Consider the following 18,087-nt stretch of genomic DNA (forward strand, 5'->3'; position numbering starts at 1 on the left):
TAAAAAAGAAAACCCCTTAAACTGTAAAACCTTTCTGTGTCCTTTTGAGGAGATAGATACATATCTTCTACAACCCAGGAGTGTCTCTCAAGGACCTGAAATTCATCCCTTTGAAATGTAAGATTTCTTTTGCCCACATCCAAGAAAAAATTTTGCCCAGTTGGGGGCAATATCGCCCCTGCTGAGAATGCATAATATGGAGTATACTATTACCCTGGAAAGTGAATTCATGCCCCTTCTCAGTCAATCCCCAACCCCCTCCCAGAATCAAGTACATTCATTTATTTAATCCCTCCATCAACCCTGTGAGGCTGGTACTATTATCATCTTTATTTTACAGCAAGGAAACAAGTCTCTGGAAAGTTGAGAAACTCAAAACAATATTCTAGAAGACTTAGGGCTTGCTCACTCATGAACCTCCCTGTAGTCACTTGGTCCCACCTGCCCCCAAGAAACTTCTTGGAAAATGACTCAGATTCCCTACATGCTTTTCTCATCCTTCATCCACCCCTCTTCCTCTCAGCAGGCTTTGCTCCTCTGGGGACCCCTCTTATTTCTTGGCTTCTAGAACTTTCTTGGTTCTCCTGTCCATTCCTGCTTTCTTTTGACTCCTCATGCTCCCCTCAGGTTTGAGGCTTCCCAAGGTTCTGTGCTCTGCCCTCTGCTGTTTACCTCCCCCAACTTGCTCTTTGTCACATCTATCATTCACTCTACAGACATTTCGTGTGGGCCTGTCTGGTGCCCCACCCTGGAAGCACAAAGTGAACAACACAAAGTTCTGGCCCTGTGGGGCTTACAGTCAAAGAGGGAGCCGGCCATTAATCAATGAAGCATACTAACAAATTCTCCCTGCTAACTGAGGTCAATGCTGTGCAGAAAGGTCACTGGGCACAGCCTAGCCATCGGGGGGTGGTTGCTCCAAGCAGTCATTGCTTGGGCTTAAGTAGGAAAACCTTTTCAGGCAGAAGGAGCCCCATGTGCTAAGGCCCAATGAACTTGTTTTGTGACTCCACCTGCACACCTCAGTGTGAACTCCCTGAGCACCCTGAGCTAGGCCTGCCTACTTTAACACCCCGAAATTGGCAGTTGGAATGGGGCTGGCACCCAGCAGGTGTGAATGGATGGGGTTGATAAATGAAAGAGTGGGAAAGTACCCACCTCCATGGATCTGGAAAAGGTCTCTATGGTTGAAGCTGAGAGACCTAGATGGGTCATGGCTGGATGAGATGGCGGGGTCAGCAGGAGACAGACAACTTAGGACCTGGAAGTGTGTTAGACAGGGAAAGGCCTACAGCACATCTGCCTATTTAAATGATGAGTCTGATTGCTGCCAGAGAACAGACTGTGGGAATAGAGTGGAAGTAGGGGAAGCAGCCATCCAGGTAAGAGATGAAGGTGGCTTAGACTCAGTGGTTACTGGGGATTTGCAAAGAAATACATGGATTCGAAAGATATTTTGAGGGTTGGAGGTGGGGATAGGGGTAGGTGGTCTAGGGTAAGGAGGCATCCAGGATGCCACTTAGCTTTCTGGCTTGGATCCTGGATGGATGGTGGTGGCCTTCAGAGGGGTAGACAACACGAGGGGAAGGACCAGTCCTGGTCATGGGATGTAGGAGGGTGAGAGAAAGGTCATGAATTGAGTTTGGACATGTCAGATTGAGGGGCTCTGATAATCAAGTAGGCAGTTGGCCATGTGTGGGGAGCTGAGAGCAGGTCTGGGCCTATGTGCTGTCCTGTTGCACCAGCAGCACAGCCACCCACTCAGGCCCCCAGGTTCAATCGTCAGCAACCTCAGCTGCTTTCTGTCGACCCTTCTCCTCACCTACCGCATCCACAGGGTGAGTCTACCTGTCCTCTAACTTGGGAACAATAACAGTATCCATCTCTTGAGGGTAGTTGTGAGCAATAAATGAACTCAGACACAAAAGATGCTGAGAAGTGGGCTAGGCACTAGTCACTGTTGGCTTGCTCCATACTCTCTCTCCTTCCCAGGCCACACAAACATGTTTCCAGCACCTTATGTGGACCAGGCTTGGTGCATGAAACGTCCAGGCTAGCCATCACCCAACAGCACAGTATTGGTATTGCCACACCCCTGCTCGAAGAGCATTTCCCACCCAAAAGAGTGGCCACTTTCAGAATCCTGCACTCGTTGGTCTCAAGCCACTTCCCACCCTCCTCCTCCACCCTCTCCATCAGTTTCTGCTCTCATCCACAGACACCCGCACCTTCCCCAAGCATGCTTTTCTCTCTCTCCCCTTCCCACCTACCCCTTCCTGAGTGCTGCTTTGTTTCCCAGGCCCCTTCTCCAGGAGCCTTCTCCTAAGTCCTGTGGGAGATGAGCTCTATCCCTCCAGATCTCTACAACTCCTTTATGTTCCTCTTTAGCTTCTGACCACTCCTGGGATTCACTGTACTTCCTTTGACTTGTCTGACTCCTTTTCCCCAAGGTGCCAGCTCACTGAACACAGTGGGGCATTCAAGTTCATCATTGTGGTGTCCCAGTGCCTGGCACTGTGCCCAACCCACCACAGGGCTTTGTCTACACTGGTGTAGAACCTGCAATGCGCGGTTTCATGTTGATCCAACTCATCATTCACAAAGGCCAGAAAACAGGTCAGGAGGGCATTCTGCCCTGGGGACAATAAACTCTTTCCCAGAACTTCTCTGTGAGACAAAGTCCAGGACAAGCAAACAGATCAAAGAAGCTTCTGGGCCCCCTCAGCGTATCAGGGTCACAACAGTACATTGTACCCAGGGCCATGGAGTGGATTGGCCAGGGACCATGTCTGCCCAGTGTGCTGTGGGTTGTAGGGAACAGGGAGGATTTGGGCATGAAAGTTAGAAATTGCAGGTACAAGAGGGGTCTCTTGTGTCTTTGACTCTGCTTCTCCTTTCTTCCTCCTAATAATGCAGAGGTCATTTCTGTCCCTATGTGATAGGCTTGGGCTTTGGAGTCTGAAAGATCTGGGTTTGAAAACCTGCTCTGTTATATGCTGGCCCCTTGAATCAGAGCTAGGTGCTGAGCCCCAGTATGACACAGAAGTCTTTCACAGGCTCAGAGGCTGCCATCCCAGGAACATCTAGAGATACCATAAGTATAAAATTAGACAATAAAGAGATTACAGCAATGCATGGCACATAACCAGCTCTCCATTATGAAAAGGTGGCCTTTGTCTTCGTCTCCCCTTTACCTGCCAGGCATCTCTGCCCAGGTGGAAAACTGATGCGGCTACTTCTGTTCTTTTTTCCAAGGTCCAGAGAGATGAAGCAACTGTCCCAAAGATTGGGTCACTCATTACATATCCCCAGGATTGCCTAGACTGCCTCTGGCAGAACTATGCCATAAACGGATCATAGGCAGACACTTTCTAAGCCACATTATCTTCCTCCCTGGCCAAAGTGTTGCTTTCGAAAAGTGTGTTGATACTTAAAGAGTTTTGAAAGTAACACTGAACAGAGTTTATAAATCCATTTTTAACTGTGGCTTGTTGACATATGTCACCATATCACTGGTATCACCCTGTGCCAGACCAAGGATTACATGAGCAGCTGGGGTCCTCACAATTCACTTTGCTTGAGTGCAGTTCTAGACAGAGGGGCACAGTCTGATTCTGGTCAGGAGTTTACATACCTGGGAATGTCCCCCAGGGTTAAAGCTTTCACTGTCAATTTTTGATTCCCCAAATCGTAATATTTACCTTCATCTTGTCTAATGTTTAATCAGTGTTTATCCAACACTTTATTGATTAAAGGTCTGAGTTAAGTGACAAGGTAGCGGGAGCCTTGAGACCATGGACAGTGCCATGGGGCTTCGGGTGCTGCTGTGTGTGACTCTGGTGTCCCTCCTCACTCTACAGGCTATGACTGCCCCGGGCTTACCCAAAAGGCTCAAAAGCAGCGAGGTATGTGGGTAAACCCCCAGGGCAGAAACAAACAGCTGGGCCTGGACGGGGCCTTGGGGAGACACAAGACCCTCACCCCACTCACCTTGACCAGCTCTGACTGGAGAGGTGAGGCCAAGGGGAAGAAGGTACAGGCTGCATCCCATTCCCACCCCTTAACTAATAGTCCGTGGTCCCTGAGCCTTCACACTCACATTGACCCTGGTTTGTTTTACAGAAGCGACAGGCTGTGGACACAGTAAGTAAGAGTCTCTGTAGAGGAGTCTGTGGTGGGGCTATTATTACAGCCTTGTTTTTCCGGTCCTCTGGGAGTGTGCCCCCTGTTAATGCCCTGGGCAGAGGGACTGCCATGTCCTGGAAATGGGTGCTCTCCCACCCTGACTGCACGGACTCAGGCAGAGAGAATGAATGGGTCTCCCTGGGAGCTCTGGTCTGTTCCTCAGGCACCGTGTGCCAGTCCGAACTGGGTGCTGAGCCCCAATATGACATACGGTGTCTCAGTGGCTCAGACGCCCCAGGCCACAGCACCCTCACATCTCACTTCAGGCTGTCGATGGTGTGATCATCCAGAGTTTGAAAGTCAACTGCAAGGTCACCTCTCGCTTTGCCCACTATGTCATCACCAGCCAAGTGGTCAACAGTGCTGAAACAGCCAAGGAAGTGGCCTTTGATGTGGAGATCCCCAAGACGGCTTTCATCACCGACTTTGCCATGTGTGTGTCCTACCTGACTCCCACACCCAGAACTGTCCATTAACCAGGCCCAGCCCAAGACCACAGCTCAGAGTGGCCAGGCAGTGCAGACCATCTCCTCATTTCTTAAAGGGCCACAGGCTATTTCAGCTATGAAGGGAGAAACAGTTCTTTAGCTGTGTTCTGAACTCCCGTTGTGGAGAGCAAACGGGCCTCTGACTACGTTTTCAGCCAGCGTCCAAGGAGCAAAGGCCTGTGTCTGAGGCTTCTTGCTGGACTGGGGCTGTGGCTGCCCACCTCACTGCCAGGGACCTCTGAGCAACTCTGTGGGCAGTGGGAGGTCCACAGGGACACCGTCTCACAAGTGCCTACCTGGACTGGGCCTGTGTAGGGTCTGGGCTGGGAGCACCGTTAGTATGAAGGACCTGTGTGGTCAGGGAGGGGAACTTCCCCTGAGTGCTTCTTCTCCACCGCAGCACTGCAAATGGAAAAGCATTCATCGGGAACATAAAGGACAAAGTGACTGCGTGGAAACAGTACCGGAAAGCAGCCATCTTAGGAGAGAATGCTGGCCTTGTCAGGTGAGTTCTGAGCCCTACTAGCCCAGTCTCTGAGGCTGCCCTCCCCAGCCAGGATACATCTGAGGACTGCAAGGTGGCCTTAGGTGGACAGCAGCTCCAGGCTAATGCGAAGTGAGCAAAGTGCCCAAACCCAAATGCCAGCACAGGTGCACTGGACAAGGCTGGTGTTGACTGGCCCGTCTCCCAGACCAGCCATCGGGAGAAGTGGGGCCTGTCCTTTGGCCTTGACCCTGACTAGCTGGCTAAGACAGGGTGAGGGTTAAGGACACCTGGAAGCAGCACTAAAATAAGAGAAATTGATTCTGAATGCCATGCTTTAGGTGACAAGAAACCACATGTCACCATTTGTCTGTGTTGTTGACTCTGGTGGCATGTCCAGGGCCTCGGGAAGAACGATGGAGCAATTCACCATCCGCCTCACCATCGGTCCCCGGAGCAAGGTCACGTTCCGGCTGACCTACGAGGAGGTGCTGAAGCGAATACTTACACAGTACAACATTGTCATCAAAGTCAAGCCCAAGCAGCTGGTGAATCATTTTGAGGTAGATTGCAGGTGACCGCACACCCAGGGAGTGTTCTCAGGAGCAGGGCTCCTGCCTCTCTCTTGCTATGGCTTCAAGCATTGGCTCGGCGCCCATCATGTGCCATCCCAGGCCTGAGCACCCAGGGAAGGGACTGCCCCTCAGGGTGGGCTCCGATGGGCTCTCCGTGGGCAGAGAGCCTCCTGCTCTTCTCTAAGCCTCAGCTTGCTCTTCTGTTAAATGGGGGTTCCTGCATGTCCCAGGACTGCCACAAGAATTACAAGAGCTGCTGAATGTCCAGGTAGTTTGTAAACCAGAAAGTGCTGGGCAGCCTAAAGGACTATGGTTGTCTCTGGCACCTTAGTGGTGGTGAAGTTGATGGGTATCTTCATTTGGCCAATATTTTTGGAGTGCCTACAGCTTGCCAGGCCCTTTGCTGAGGGCTGGGTGGGTGGTGCACACAGTAGGTGGCCACGACATGTATTGGCTCTTGGCTGAGACTTGATGATGGTCCAAATGTGAGCCTTGGTGCAAGAATTGCTTCAATGACGCAGATTGACGTGGACATCTTTGAGCCCCAGGGGATCAGCAAGCTGGATGCGCAGACTTCCTTCCTCTCCAAGGAACTGGCGACCCAACTTATCAAGAAGTCTTTCTCAGGCAAACAGGTGTGTGGCATGGCCGGGCGGTGGTAGGCCATCTGGGACTTCTCAGTCTGGCTCATCCTTCATTAAGGGTCCACGCTTGGCATGGGAACCAGGCAGAGGCTGCAGGCTTCCTACAGGTAAGAGAGGCAGGTGTTTTATGGTTGGTATCCAAGGGCAATCTGGCACTCCTGTCCTCAGAGCGGCTTAGCAAATGCCTGCATGTGAAAGTCGGGGAAGGCGCTCACACTGGCTGCATGGTCTGGGGTGAGTGCTGGCTTTCTGGAGCCTCAGTTTCCTCCTTGCCTGTCTCACACCTATAGGGAAGCATTCAGGGCACATGAGCAAATGTCAGATGCTGTTGAAGTTAGGATTCCAAGCGCCAGTGTTCTTGGAAACATAATTGAGTTTGCTAAGGCCTTTGACCTACCCAGCCATTGCCACTTGTCTGTCACTCGCCACCCATGTGCAGGAATCCCAGACGCCCCCTGCTTGCTCCTTCCGCAGCCCCTGGAGGAGTATGGCATGTGGGTGGGTGATACCCGGCTAGTGCCCTGCTTCCTAACTTACCTGAACTGCAGCTAGGAGCAAACCCTTTAGTGCTCACCTAGCTTTGGTAGTGACTCCATAACAATTCACTTAGAATAAATGTTTCTTACCGTTTTGGAAGGGTTCCTTTTAAACAAAATATGACACCTCAGAGTGTTAGCAAACATGCTTGCGTTCAGTAGCGGACCAAGGGGATGGGTCTTTGTCTTCCTAGTAATTCTTTTCCAGTTTTTTTTTTGTAATGAGCATATCTTACTTTTATAACAAACAAACAAACAAACAAACAAACAAAAACTAAGACAGTCTTTGAGGAACATCTGGAAAGTACACAAGTGCAGAAAACCACTGAGTAAAACCCACTTCTCATTTCCCTGAGCACCAACACCAAGTCATCCAGACTTCGCTCCCTCTCTGGGTCTTTCCTTCCAGCCTCTGCTCTTCATCCAGATGGGTTCTAGTTTCCAGCACAGTGTGGTTGCCTTGCTTGTTTTCTCCATAGTTGAAGTTGACTGATGCTCTTATATGGCTATTATTTTGTTTTCATTTTGTACTCAAAGTGGTGAGGCTTATTGTAGAAAATCCCGATGATCCAGAAGCAGATAAGCAAAGAAACAGGTCTTCTCTCCTACCACCTACAGGTGTGTACTCTCAGTAGCTGAGTGAGGGGCCCACCTGACTCATTTCTGTGCCTGTGCAAAACACACACACACACACACACACACACACACACACACGATGTTGTCTTTGCAAACATCCTATTTGCAACTGCACAAACCAGTAATGCCTCACATCCTTGCTGGTTGCAGGGTCATGTCCTTTTCCGCCCCACTGTGGGCCATCAGCAATCGTGTCCCACATGCTCCACTACCTTGCTGAATGGGGACTTCAAGGTGACCTATGACGTCAATCGAGAAAAGCCCTGTGACCTCCTGGTGAGCCAGAAGCTTCAGGCCCAAGATCCAAAGGGGGTAGGGGTGCTTATGAGAGTCCTCACCCATTCTTTTGCGTTTCAGGTCTCCAATAACCACTTTGCCCACTTCTTTGCACCCCAAAAGTTGACTAATTTAAACAAGAACCTGGTTTTTGTGATTGACATCAGCACCTCCATGGAAGGCCAGAAAGTGAAGCAGGTAAACTGTGCCTTTAAACAGTTCACCTAATGGAAGCTTTTCAGCCCCATCACCCACACCATGTTGGTGTTGCCACCAGTGTCTGGGTTTGGGATTTCTCTCTCTCTCTCAGCAACCCCTAGGGCCCTGGGGGACACTCCTCTCCTGGCACCAGCTGGCCAGCCCGTCCTGCTTCTCCACCATGTACCTCTGCCCTGTGGATCTCTGAAATGGGTATCTGGAGCTGACAGGAGGTACTGTCCTGGGGCTCTGTCCCTCCACTGACTGTTGTGTCCTTACAGACCAAGGAGGCACTCCTTAAAATCCTGGCGGACATGCGGCCAGGGGACAACTTCGACCTGGTCCTCTTTGGGTCTGAAGTGCAATCGTGGAGGGGCTCCCTGGTGCAGGCATCCACCGCCAACGTGCAAGCGGCTCAGGACTTCATTCGGCGCTTCTCCCTGGCTGGGGGTAAAGGCGGGCATCTCAGGCCACCTTGGTGCTGCTTCTGACCTCTCACAATGAAGGCATACATGGGTCTCCTTCTCTCCTCTGCAGCCACAAACATGAATGGAGGTTTGCTCCAGGGAATTGAGATCTTGAACAAAGCTCAGAAAAGTGTCCCAGGAGTCAGCAACCATGCCCCAATTCTCATCATGTTGACAGATGGCGAGCCCACAGAGGGTAAGCACCTTGGAAGGCACTGATCTCTTCATTACTGAAGGCATTAAAACTGCACTTGGAAATCCTACCACTGGGGGAGTGGGGAGAAAGGTCCAGGACAAAGTCTAGCACTGATCTAAACACAGAGTTTAGACTATAAAGTCTTCAGGGGCTCCAAGGCAGACTTCTGTCCTGAGCTGGGAAATTGGGGAAGTTTCTGCATGACACAACATTGCACAGGGCCTAGGAGGATGGACAGGGTTCTTGGCTGAGTTTAATGAACTAGGTATTCAACACTGTCTGTGTGCCAAGCACAGGACTAGGGACCAAGAAGAGATACCAATAGAACAAGACATGTCTCTATCCTGAAGGAGCCCAGGGCCCATGGGAGAGGCAGACCCAGGAGCAGAAGCTCTGTTGGGTGTCCTGAAAGAACAGAGTTCCAGGAGGCTGCGGGACCATGGACAAGGGGCACCTGGCCCAGGAGAGGTCCCAGAAAGCTTCCTGGAGGAGGTGACCCCTGAGCTCAGTCTGGAAGAAGGAGAGGTGAAGCAGGAAGAGCTCCCAGACAGAGTGGGCAGCTTTAGGGAAAAAAAAAAAAAAAGGCGTGTCACTGGGCCTGCCCAGGAACTGCAGGCATGTGCAGAGCAGGTGAAGCAAGGGCAGAAAGGACAGCAGGTCTTCCAGACCACAGCAAGAAGCCATGGGAGGCTTTAGAGCAGAATCAGATCTGCTTGTGGTGAACCCATATAGACGAGCAAGGTTTGTGAGAAGGTTAGCAACAGTTGCAGTCACCCAGGTGAGCCAGCAGGAGGTATCGCCTCAAGGTGTGGGTGGGGACTGGAGATGGACTAAGAGGGGAGGCTTGACTCCCAGGGAGTGTGCCTCAAAATATCCTCATGCTCACTGCCTGTGAGCTGGTATCCATTCACTGCCTGGTATGTGGCTGCAGGGGTGACGAACCATTACCAAATCCTGGAGAACGTCCGCAACGCCATCGGGGGCAAGTTCCCGCTCTACAACTTGGGCTTTGGCCCTGATGTGAACTTGAACTTCCTGGAGCTCATGTCCATGGAGAACAATGGACGGGCTCAGAGAATCTATGAGGACCATGACGCCACCCAGCAGCTGCAGGTCTCTTCCTCGCCCACCCTACCCTGTCCCCCAGTGCACCACCACCAGCAGCCCATGAGGGGTCCTGCCTTGACAGCCGTTTGCCCATCAGCCTAGAGGAGCAGATAAAACTTTGTCATGGGCTCGAATTAGCTACATGACCTTGAACCAGTTACTTAATATTTCTGAGCCTATGATTCTTTCTGTAAAGTGTGGATCTCTACACGCCACTTTGTGAGTGGGTTTCCCATTGGGTGCCCCGGGTGACCTATCAGTTCTGAGGCCGCACCCCCCACCCCTGCAGGGTTTCTATGACCGGATAGCCAACCCCCTGCTGGTGGATGTGGAGTTGCAATACCCCAAGGACACTGTCTCTGCAGTCACGCAGCACAGCCATAAACAGCACTACGCAGGCTCGGAGATCGTGGTGACCGGGCGCATCGCTGACAACAAACAGAGCAGCTTCAAGGCTGACGTGCAGGCCCACGGGGTAAATCGTGGGCTTCGGATGATGCAGAAGCCGGGTGGCACCCAGAGGCTCCAAACCCACACTGTTCCCCAACCTGCCTCCTCCAGGGGGCCTCTCTTTCCCTAGAAGAGTGCCTCCATTAGTACACTGTGTCACACACACACACCCAGGCCTAAATATTCCTCCACACAGGCATCCCAGGCTGGAATGGGGCCAACGTGGCCTTGATTAGTTGTAGTCCTTTGGCCGAAAACAGACCACCTGCTACCCCTCACATCATTGTCTCAAGGCTTGAGAAAGAAAGAGGCCAGCCTCTTCTCTCTGGAGATACATCTCCTGAATACCTACTGTCCACCTGGCTTTGTGCCACAGTGCAGTGCGTGTGTGCATGTGCACATTGTGACACCTGGCCCCTGCCCTGCTCAGTGTGGACTTGAGCCCCGCAGTGTGGTTGAGGGTGCAGAACTCAGGCTTAGAGTGAGGAGAGCTAAGCTGTACCCTGGCTCCACTATTACCAGCTGGGTGACCTTGAGCAAATGGGTCCGCCTCCCTAGGCCTCAGTTCTTTTTCTATACCACAGGGGTAACACTGCATTGGAGAATTGTGTGGAGTAAATGGAATAATCCACATAATTTGTTTACGCAGTATCTGGTGCATAGGACACCCTTAGGAAATGGTGCCCCATGCACCACGACTGCATAAGCAAATTATGTGGATTATTCCATTTGTACTGTGGCATGTTGAATGGTTCAGCCCACCAGGGACAGGGTCGCTGTTTGGAGGAGCAGGGTCATGGTGGAAACAGCTACTAGTGGAAGCTACTGGGTGCTTGTTGGTATCCCTCAGAGAGAGTAATTCCATGAGGGCAGGACCTGGTTGGGGGTCAGGGGTTCCTGGGATGCCTGGGGCCGAGGCCAGCTTGGCTCACAGAGGATGCTTAGCAAGCTTTTGGGGAAAGAATGCATGACTGGGAATGAGGAGAGCAGGCTTAGGAAAGGGGTGTTTGCTGAGAAGGAAGAGTGGGTCCCCTTGGAGCCTCAGCCAGCAGCCAGCAGGTGTATTCCTAGCAGCTCACCGCCTCTCTCCATCAAAACCCTCAGGAGAGCGGAGATTTCAAGATAACCTGCCTAGTCGATGAGGAAGAGATGAAGAAACTGCTCCAAGAGCGGGGCCACATGCTGGAGAACCACGTTGAACGCCTCTGGGCCTATCTCACCATTCAGGAGCTGCTGGCCAAGAGGTAGGACGCCTGCGGCTGCCTGGTGGGCACCATTCACCCCAGAGCACCCTCTACCCCTAGGCCTTTGCACTGACAAGGTGAACAGAGAAGGGGTGGATCGGGGCCTTTAGGTTGTGAGCAGGTCAGTTTTACTGTCCTTCTGCTTCGCTCACTGCGTTAATATCAACCAGCCAGTCAACAGTGTGAGCAGGGCCCCTTGGGGTACAGGGCAGCCCACTCTTTGCCCCCACTGAGCTGCTGCAGAGGAGGCTGCCCTTTACTGTGGGGCTGCCATGTCCGGACACTCATTTAATCCTCACAACGTGCAGGGGAAATTTCCTCATTATCCGCATGTAACCGATGAGCAAGCACACTGAGACTCAGAGAGGTGAGACCACTTGCACAGAACCTCATAGCTGTTCAATTCTCTGTGTATTTCCGAGGCACATCCCCCAACCATGCCAAATCTCCAGGTTTTCCATGTAGGAGGTCTTTAAGTCATGAGGTCCCTGAAGAACAGCCACTGAATGGGGACACTGCAGGTGCTCAATACGCGTTTGGTGAATGAGTGAACAAATGACTGAAAGAACGAGGGAGTGCAGGTCCACTGTCCAAGCTGCGGGGCTGGGAACTGCTGTCTGTCTCACAGGATGAGGTTGGAGGGGGAGGAGGAAGCCAAACTGTCGGCCAAGATCCTGCAGATGTCAATGGCGTATCAGTTTGTGACCCCACTCACCTCCATGACCATGAGGGGCATGAAGGACGAGGACGGCGTGGAGCCCATCATTGATAAGCCAGACAAGGGTATGGGCCCTGCAGAAGGGGAGACTGTGGGTCTTGGGGAGGATTCTAAAGGCCAAAGTCCTCCAGGGCTTTAATTCTCTTCCCTTTCTCTCCCTTCCAGATTCTCCGCCCTTGGGTGAGTTTTCAAATCATTAGTTTTCTCGAGGGGCATGCGGTGGCTGGGCAAGTGGCACTTGCCCCAGCACCCGGGCACACAGCTCCCCACCCCCACAGCTCCCCTGCCTCCTGCCCGTCATGGTTTCCTCTTCCCCTAAATGCCCTTGCCCGCTTCACCACAGACTAGCAGCTCCCTCCTGTGTGTGCGAGGACCCTTGCACAAGCAGAACTCCCTTACCCCCACCTGTCTCCACTGGGGCCCTCATGTGTGCGTGTATCAGTGAGGAGGCCTGGGACGCTGGGGAGAGCTGTTTGGCCTCGGGGCCCTGGGCACACTTGGGGAATGAGGTGTACATGCCTTTCATGTTGGGCGGGGAGAGGGCAAGGGTGACACTGTCCTCTATTGTTGTCCTCTACAGAGGTGCTGGGACCTAGAAGGAGTAAGTGGCAGCCATCTTGAGGATGCACATCTGTACCTCTCTCCTCCAAATGTTACTGTCTCTCGGGCTGTGCATTCAGTCCTGAGCAAAGCCCCCAGGGTTTGCCTGATGAGGAAACAACAGCCCAAGGCTTCCTTCCTCTGCTCCAGCTCTCCTCACTGCTTGTCACTGTGAATCTTCAGACAGTACCCCTGTGGTGGGCCAGGCCTCCCCCACCCTTATGCCACCAGCCCCTCCAGGTCCCCATGGAAGGAGGCAGAGGGGGTCAGCCCACCATGCCAGGCCAACCTTCTCTTCCCACCTTCTGAGAGGCATCAAGGGCTCTGTGTCCACTCCTGCTCCTGTGGCCTCAGGGGTGGGAAGGGTCTTGAAAAAAAAGCCAGCAGCGCCAGGGAAGTCCAGCTGCCTTCCTTCTCAATGCCATTTCCTCTCACCGGGCAGCGTTCGTACTGCCAGCCAACCAGCAGCCTTCTCCAACTGACCCCAGCATTGTTGACCAAACGTTGCCAACCGTAGTCACCAGTGGTGAGTCCTTGGGAGCGTCTGAGGGACACCCCGGCCTGCTTGAACCCTTGCCCCTGGCTGGCTCCATCAGCTCTATGCCCAATCTAATGAACTCCATGCTGTGCTCCCAGTGGACACTGACCCCCACTTCATCATCCACGTACCCCAAAAAGAGGACACCTTGTGCTTCAACATCAATGAAGAGCCTGGAGTGGTCCTGAGCCTGGTGCAGGATCCCAACACAGGTATGGTGACATCACACCCTCTGCCAGACAGGGCAAGGCCTGGGCTCCTCTGCTCTGAATGTTCAGCTGTGGACAGGACAGTGACCGTTGCCTCCACTTCCTGCACTTAGTGTACCTGTCACCTGGCTGACAACTTGCCTCCTTCTCGCCCCATCTACCTGCTTGGCCCCTATACAGGGCCTGTTGCATGGGCAGGTGACCCATGCAGACAGTAGACTCAGAAGGGCCCAGGCTCGCTTTTATGCTCTCCTGTTGCTGTCTTGAAATTCTTACCAATGTTTAAACAAGGAGCCTTTCATTTCCTGTATGTAGCCATCCTGCTCTGACGTTTCCCCCAGCATGGCTGAGGGAACCTTGGAGTCCATCTCCCCAGCAGTGCTCAGGTGATGGGAATGACTCCCTCTCTATCTCTCAGTCACTTCTCCCATCCTCCCAGTTCAGTCAGTCCATCTGCAAGTGTTTGTTGAGCACCCACGAGGGGCCAGGGTCTCAGTGGGAACTGACACAAAGTCCCTGCTCTCATGGAGTTTAGGGAAGGGAGACCAACATGTGAACAAATTCTTAGATGACAATTTCAAAGCATGAGACCTGCTGTGTAAGGATAGTGAAGAGGGTGAGGGGGCTTTTTGGCTGCTCCGGTGAGAGGAGGCCTCTGTGAGGAGGCCCCATAAATGTGTCTGCAGCACCTACTGTGATTTGCCCCTGTGTCAGGGACTGGGGCCACAGAGAAGGGCCATGCTGAGTCCTGCAAGGCCTCCTTCAGGGCCCAGACCAGAGAGCTAAGTACTGGATAGTTAGTGTGGAAGGGAGAGGAGAGGGAGGTAGTGTGTGTGTAGCTGTACCAGTCCTAAGGGCTCCCCTCAGGAGGTAAGACCCTCAAAAATGGTGTAGCATGGGGAGGGTGTGGGGATCTCCCAGAAAGGGGGTATGAGCTAAGGCAGGCTGGGTGAGGGTCTAGCAAGAGCTGGCCCCTCCCTGACCTGGATGGCTCCTCACCCCACTGCAGGTTTCTCAGTGAATGGTCAGCTCATTGGCAACAAGGCCAGGAGCTCTGGGCAGCATGAGGCCACGTACTTCGGGCGGCTGGGGATCGCAAACCCTGCAACGGGCTTTCAGCTGGAAGTGACTCCTCAGAACATCACGCTGAACCCTGGCTCAGGCGGGACCGTGTTCTCCTGGAGAGATCAGGCTTCCCTGCGGCAGGACGAGTAACGGGGCTGGGACTGGGCCTGGGCAGGGAGGCATGGGTAGGTAGGGTGGGAGCCAAGATAGAAGCCCCAGGCCAGCTGTGCTGTCTGAGCCTGCCAGGCCCTCGTCTCCTGAGCTGTGTCAATGAATGACGTTCATGTGGTTTCTGTGGGCTGTGCAGACATGTAGACCCTGTGGACCATCCCTACCCCCATTTCCCTTTCTGGACACGTGTTCTGGACTCAGCTGCCTAGGTGACTATGCTCCCATGGCGTCCTCACCCTGCAGTCCACTCCCATCTCTACCAAACAAAGCCAGCTCATTTTCTCAGGCTCAACACAAAGGCCACCTCTTCCGTGAAGTCTTCCTAGTCTCTTCCTCCGCTGAACTTCTCTGGGTTTCTCTTTCAACACCTGTCTTAGTATGCCTTGTCCTACATTTATTCCTTCGTTCACTCCTTCATTCATTAAACAAATTCTGCTGAGCAGCAGAGCCCAATGCTGGACTGCAGAGCTGTAGGAAGAGGTCGGCAGAGTGTGGTGTGGAGGACATAGGTGATAAGCAGCAGTCAAAGAACACAGGCTCTGATATTACGCAGGCTGGAGGCAAAGGCCTGGCTGTGCTGCTTACAGCTGTGTTAGGCCAATTATTTAACCGCTCTGAGCCTCAACCTCACAGGATTCGAGTGATAATTGAATGATGCAGTTTGCATGGAGGGCTTGGCATAGGGCCTAGCACATTGTAAGGGCCCCATATACAATGGCAGCATGTGGGAAGAGGTATGGAACAGGTAACACCCAACCATCTGGGGGTGAGGGTAGGGTGGGTCATAAGAACTGGGTCCCAGAGACAAGGGTGGCTGAACGGAGAGGGTGCGGTGCAACCACACCTGTCCTCATGGCCACATGGCCCTGCAGAGTGGTGGTGACCATCAACAGGAAGCGGAACCTGGTGGTGTCCGTGGAGGATGGGGGCACCTTCGAGGTCGTCCTGCACCGAGTGTGGAAGGGGAGTGCCATCCACCAGGACTTCCTGGGCTTCTACGTGCTGGATAGTCACCGGATGTCGGCACGGACACACGGGCTGCTGGGTACGGCTGAGTAGGCAGGCAGAGCTGTGGGATGGGGGGTTGAAGCCAGTGGACTGGTCAGCTCTGCAGCTGGGCTCCAGGACAGGCCCACCTCCAACGTGGCCTCCAAGGCTCAGCGCTCCAAAGAGAGCATGTGTGGTGAGGGTCTTGTCCCTCAAACAGGCTGTGATCAAATACACAGTGAAGCTAAAGTGTAGGTAAGCCTGGGAGTGAAACGGGAGAGGCCCAGTTCGCAAACACGAAGGTCTAGCATGCTCCTAGAGACCTCCTGGGTGGGGTAGGTCATCAGCCACACTGCTTCTCCTTGTGGCTTTGCTGTAGACCCTGCTCTCCATGGGCACCTGCCCGTCAAGCTTCTCCCTCAGCCAGATTCCTCTGGAATTGGTACCAAAAGACAGGAGGTATGACCACCTGACAATGTATCCGCTTCTCTATCCAGGTGAACTAAAGGAGTGGCTTTGATGCCAAAATTTATCAGAAACAGGCAAGCCCTTAAAACAAAAAACGACAGAAACTAGTTTAAGCAACACTCTCAACCTCCAGTGCAAAGCATGAGCAAGATCCCTTTTGGTAACTGCCGCCTCCCATGTGTCTTTCCAGGACAATTCTTTCACCCTTTTGATTATAAAGTGTCCGACCTGCACCCAGGCTCAGACCCCACAAAGACAGATGCCACAATGGTGGTGAAGAACCAGCAGCTGACGGTCACCAGGTGGGTTGGCTGCTCTCCCAGCGTCTCTGTCCTTGGTGTTGCCCATGGTATGTCCAGCCCTTCCTCCAGGTGTCACGGGGGTGGAGTGGGCTTCCTGGGAAGCACTGCCGGGTCCAAAAGGTGACCCCAGCTGCCTTGTCTCTCCCCAGAGGCTTGCAAAGAGACTACAGCAATGACCCCCGGCATGGGACCGAGGTGACCTGCTGGTTCGTCCACAACAACGGGGCCGGGCTGATCGATGGCGTTCACACTGACTATATTGTCCCTGACATCTTCTGAGCTCCCTGGCCAGCATACCTGTCCTGCCTTGGGACCATGGCAGAGGAGGAGGGAGGACAGCATCCTGACCTGCGGCTCAGACCACGCCTCCCTGTCCAAGCTAGTCCCCTGTGTCAAAGAACCCATGACTTTCATTAAAGAGAGGCTGTGTCCAGCCCAGGCTGGCTGCTCTTTGGGAGACAGGATGGCAGGGAGGCAGCCAAAGATGCTGACCCTCAGAGGAGCTCAGGGGTCACAGCAGACGTGGAGGCCTGGAGGAAGCCCACACCAATTCGCCCCCACCCCACCCTGTTCTGTGCAGCTGCCTGGCCCCCAGCTTTCCAATGCCCTGAGTGACAAACCGCACAGGGCTCCCCACACAGGTCCAGGGACCAAATGACAGTCTGGCAGCAAGTACAGGAATGACTGTGCTTCCTGTAGGCAGGCACTGCTCTAAGTGCCTTAGTTGAATTAACTAAATATATGCTCCCAGCGGCCCTAGGGGAAACTTGTATCAGGCCCATTTACAGCTGAGGAAACTGAGATTAGGTAATTTGTCCAAAATCACTCATCTGGTAAGTGGCAGAATTCGGATTTGAATCCATGCTGCCTGGCCTCAGCATCTGTGTGCTTAACTATCCCCCATGTAAATTTTCCAGTCAGGCTGGGTGGCTGATGGCAAAAGCCTGTTGGGATTTAATTTCAGATATTCCAAAGTATCACTTAAAATGAATGTATGAAAGAAACATGTAATACCTGTATATGGACTTGGGGTCCTGAAAAGGTCCTACCAGGATCTGAAGGCTACATCCCCTGGGTTAGGGCCTCAGGAGGCCGTCCCAGGCTCCCACCCTCAGCTTGATTTCCCAGCTGGGAGTTTATTTCTTTTTTTAAAATATTTTAGCTGAGTCATCCTGCCACCTTTTGGCAGCTCAGCGGCAGCTCAGCTTGGGCCGTATATCGAACCGGTCACCCTGTTGTTCAGAGCTCACACTCTTGAGTGAGCTCTTAACCAACTGAGCCAGTTGGCCAACCCAGGAGGCAGAGAGTCGCTCAAGTGGCTCAGTTAGTTAAGAGCTCGCTGAAGACTGAGCTCTGAGCAACAGGGTCGCCAGTTCAATTCTCAGCCCAAGTTGAGCTGCAGCTGAGCTGCGAACAGGTGGCAGGAAGGCTCAACTAAAAAAAAAAAAAAAACACATTTCCAAAGGCAGAGATAGCCACTGCTTAGACGCTGTCAGTTTTAGGGGCCAGGAACAGCAGCCCACCGGCTGGCCCCTTACACTGG

General features: G+C 52.9%; 1 protein-coding gene across 2 annotated transcripts; it reads left to right on the forward strand.

The window, feature by feature from the left end:
• Positions 1-3,763: 3,763 nt before the first annotated feature.
• Positions 3,764-16,980, forward strand: ITIH1 (inter-alpha-trypsin inhibitor heavy chain 1). Of its 2 annotated transcripts, XM_019633969.1 has the most exons (22): positions 3,764-3,905; positions 4,123-4,143; positions 4,452-4,618; positions 5,074-5,178; positions 5,558-5,720; positions 6,254-6,367; positions 7,699-7,824; positions 7,906-8,022; positions 8,304-8,472; positions 8,560-8,685; positions 9,617-9,798; positions 10,082-10,267; positions 11,347-11,486; positions 12,115-12,269; positions 12,370-12,384; positions 12,785-12,805; positions 13,247-13,330; positions 13,441-13,554; positions 14,561-14,762; positions 15,660-15,832; positions 16,433-16,544; positions 16,694-16,980. In XM_019633969.1, exons 1-22 carry the CDS (start codon positions 3,795-3,797, stop codon positions 16,821-16,823), a joined length of 2,733 nt encoding a protein of 910 aa, XP_019489514.1. In that variant the 5' UTR covers positions 3,764-3,794; the 3' UTR covers positions 16,824-16,980. The 2 variants fall into 2 exon arrangements, with proteins under 2 accessions (XP_019489514.1, XP_019489515.1); XM_019633970.1 differs by lacking the exon at positions 4,123-4,143.
• Positions 16,981-18,087: the final 1,107 nt, after the last annotated feature.

This window comes from Hipposideros armiger, unplaced genomic scaffold (genome assembly GCF_001890085.2).
Source record: "Hipposideros armiger isolate ML-2016 unplaced genomic scaffold, ASM189008v1 scaffold_1453, whole genome shotgun sequence".
Lineage (NCBI taxonomy): Eukaryota > Metazoa > Chordata > Mammalia > Chiroptera > Hipposideridae > Hipposideros > Hipposideros armiger.

What these genes read in the sequence shown, in the direction of transcription:
- ITIH1 (XM_019633969.1), top strand. Translation starts at nt 3,795, where the DNA reads ATGGACAGTGCCATGGGGCTTCGGGTGCTGCTGTGTGTGACTCTGGTG. An exon ending in AGATGGCGAGCCCACAGAGG is followed by an intron (nt 8,686 to 9,616) that starts GTAAGCACCTTG and finishes ATGTGGCTGCAG; the next exon opens with GGGTGACGAACCATTACCAA. An exon ending in CTGACGTGCAGGCCCACGGG is followed by an intron (nt 10,268 to 11,346) that starts GTAAATCGTGGG and finishes CAAAACCCTCAG; the next exon opens with GAGAGCGGAGATTTCAAGAT.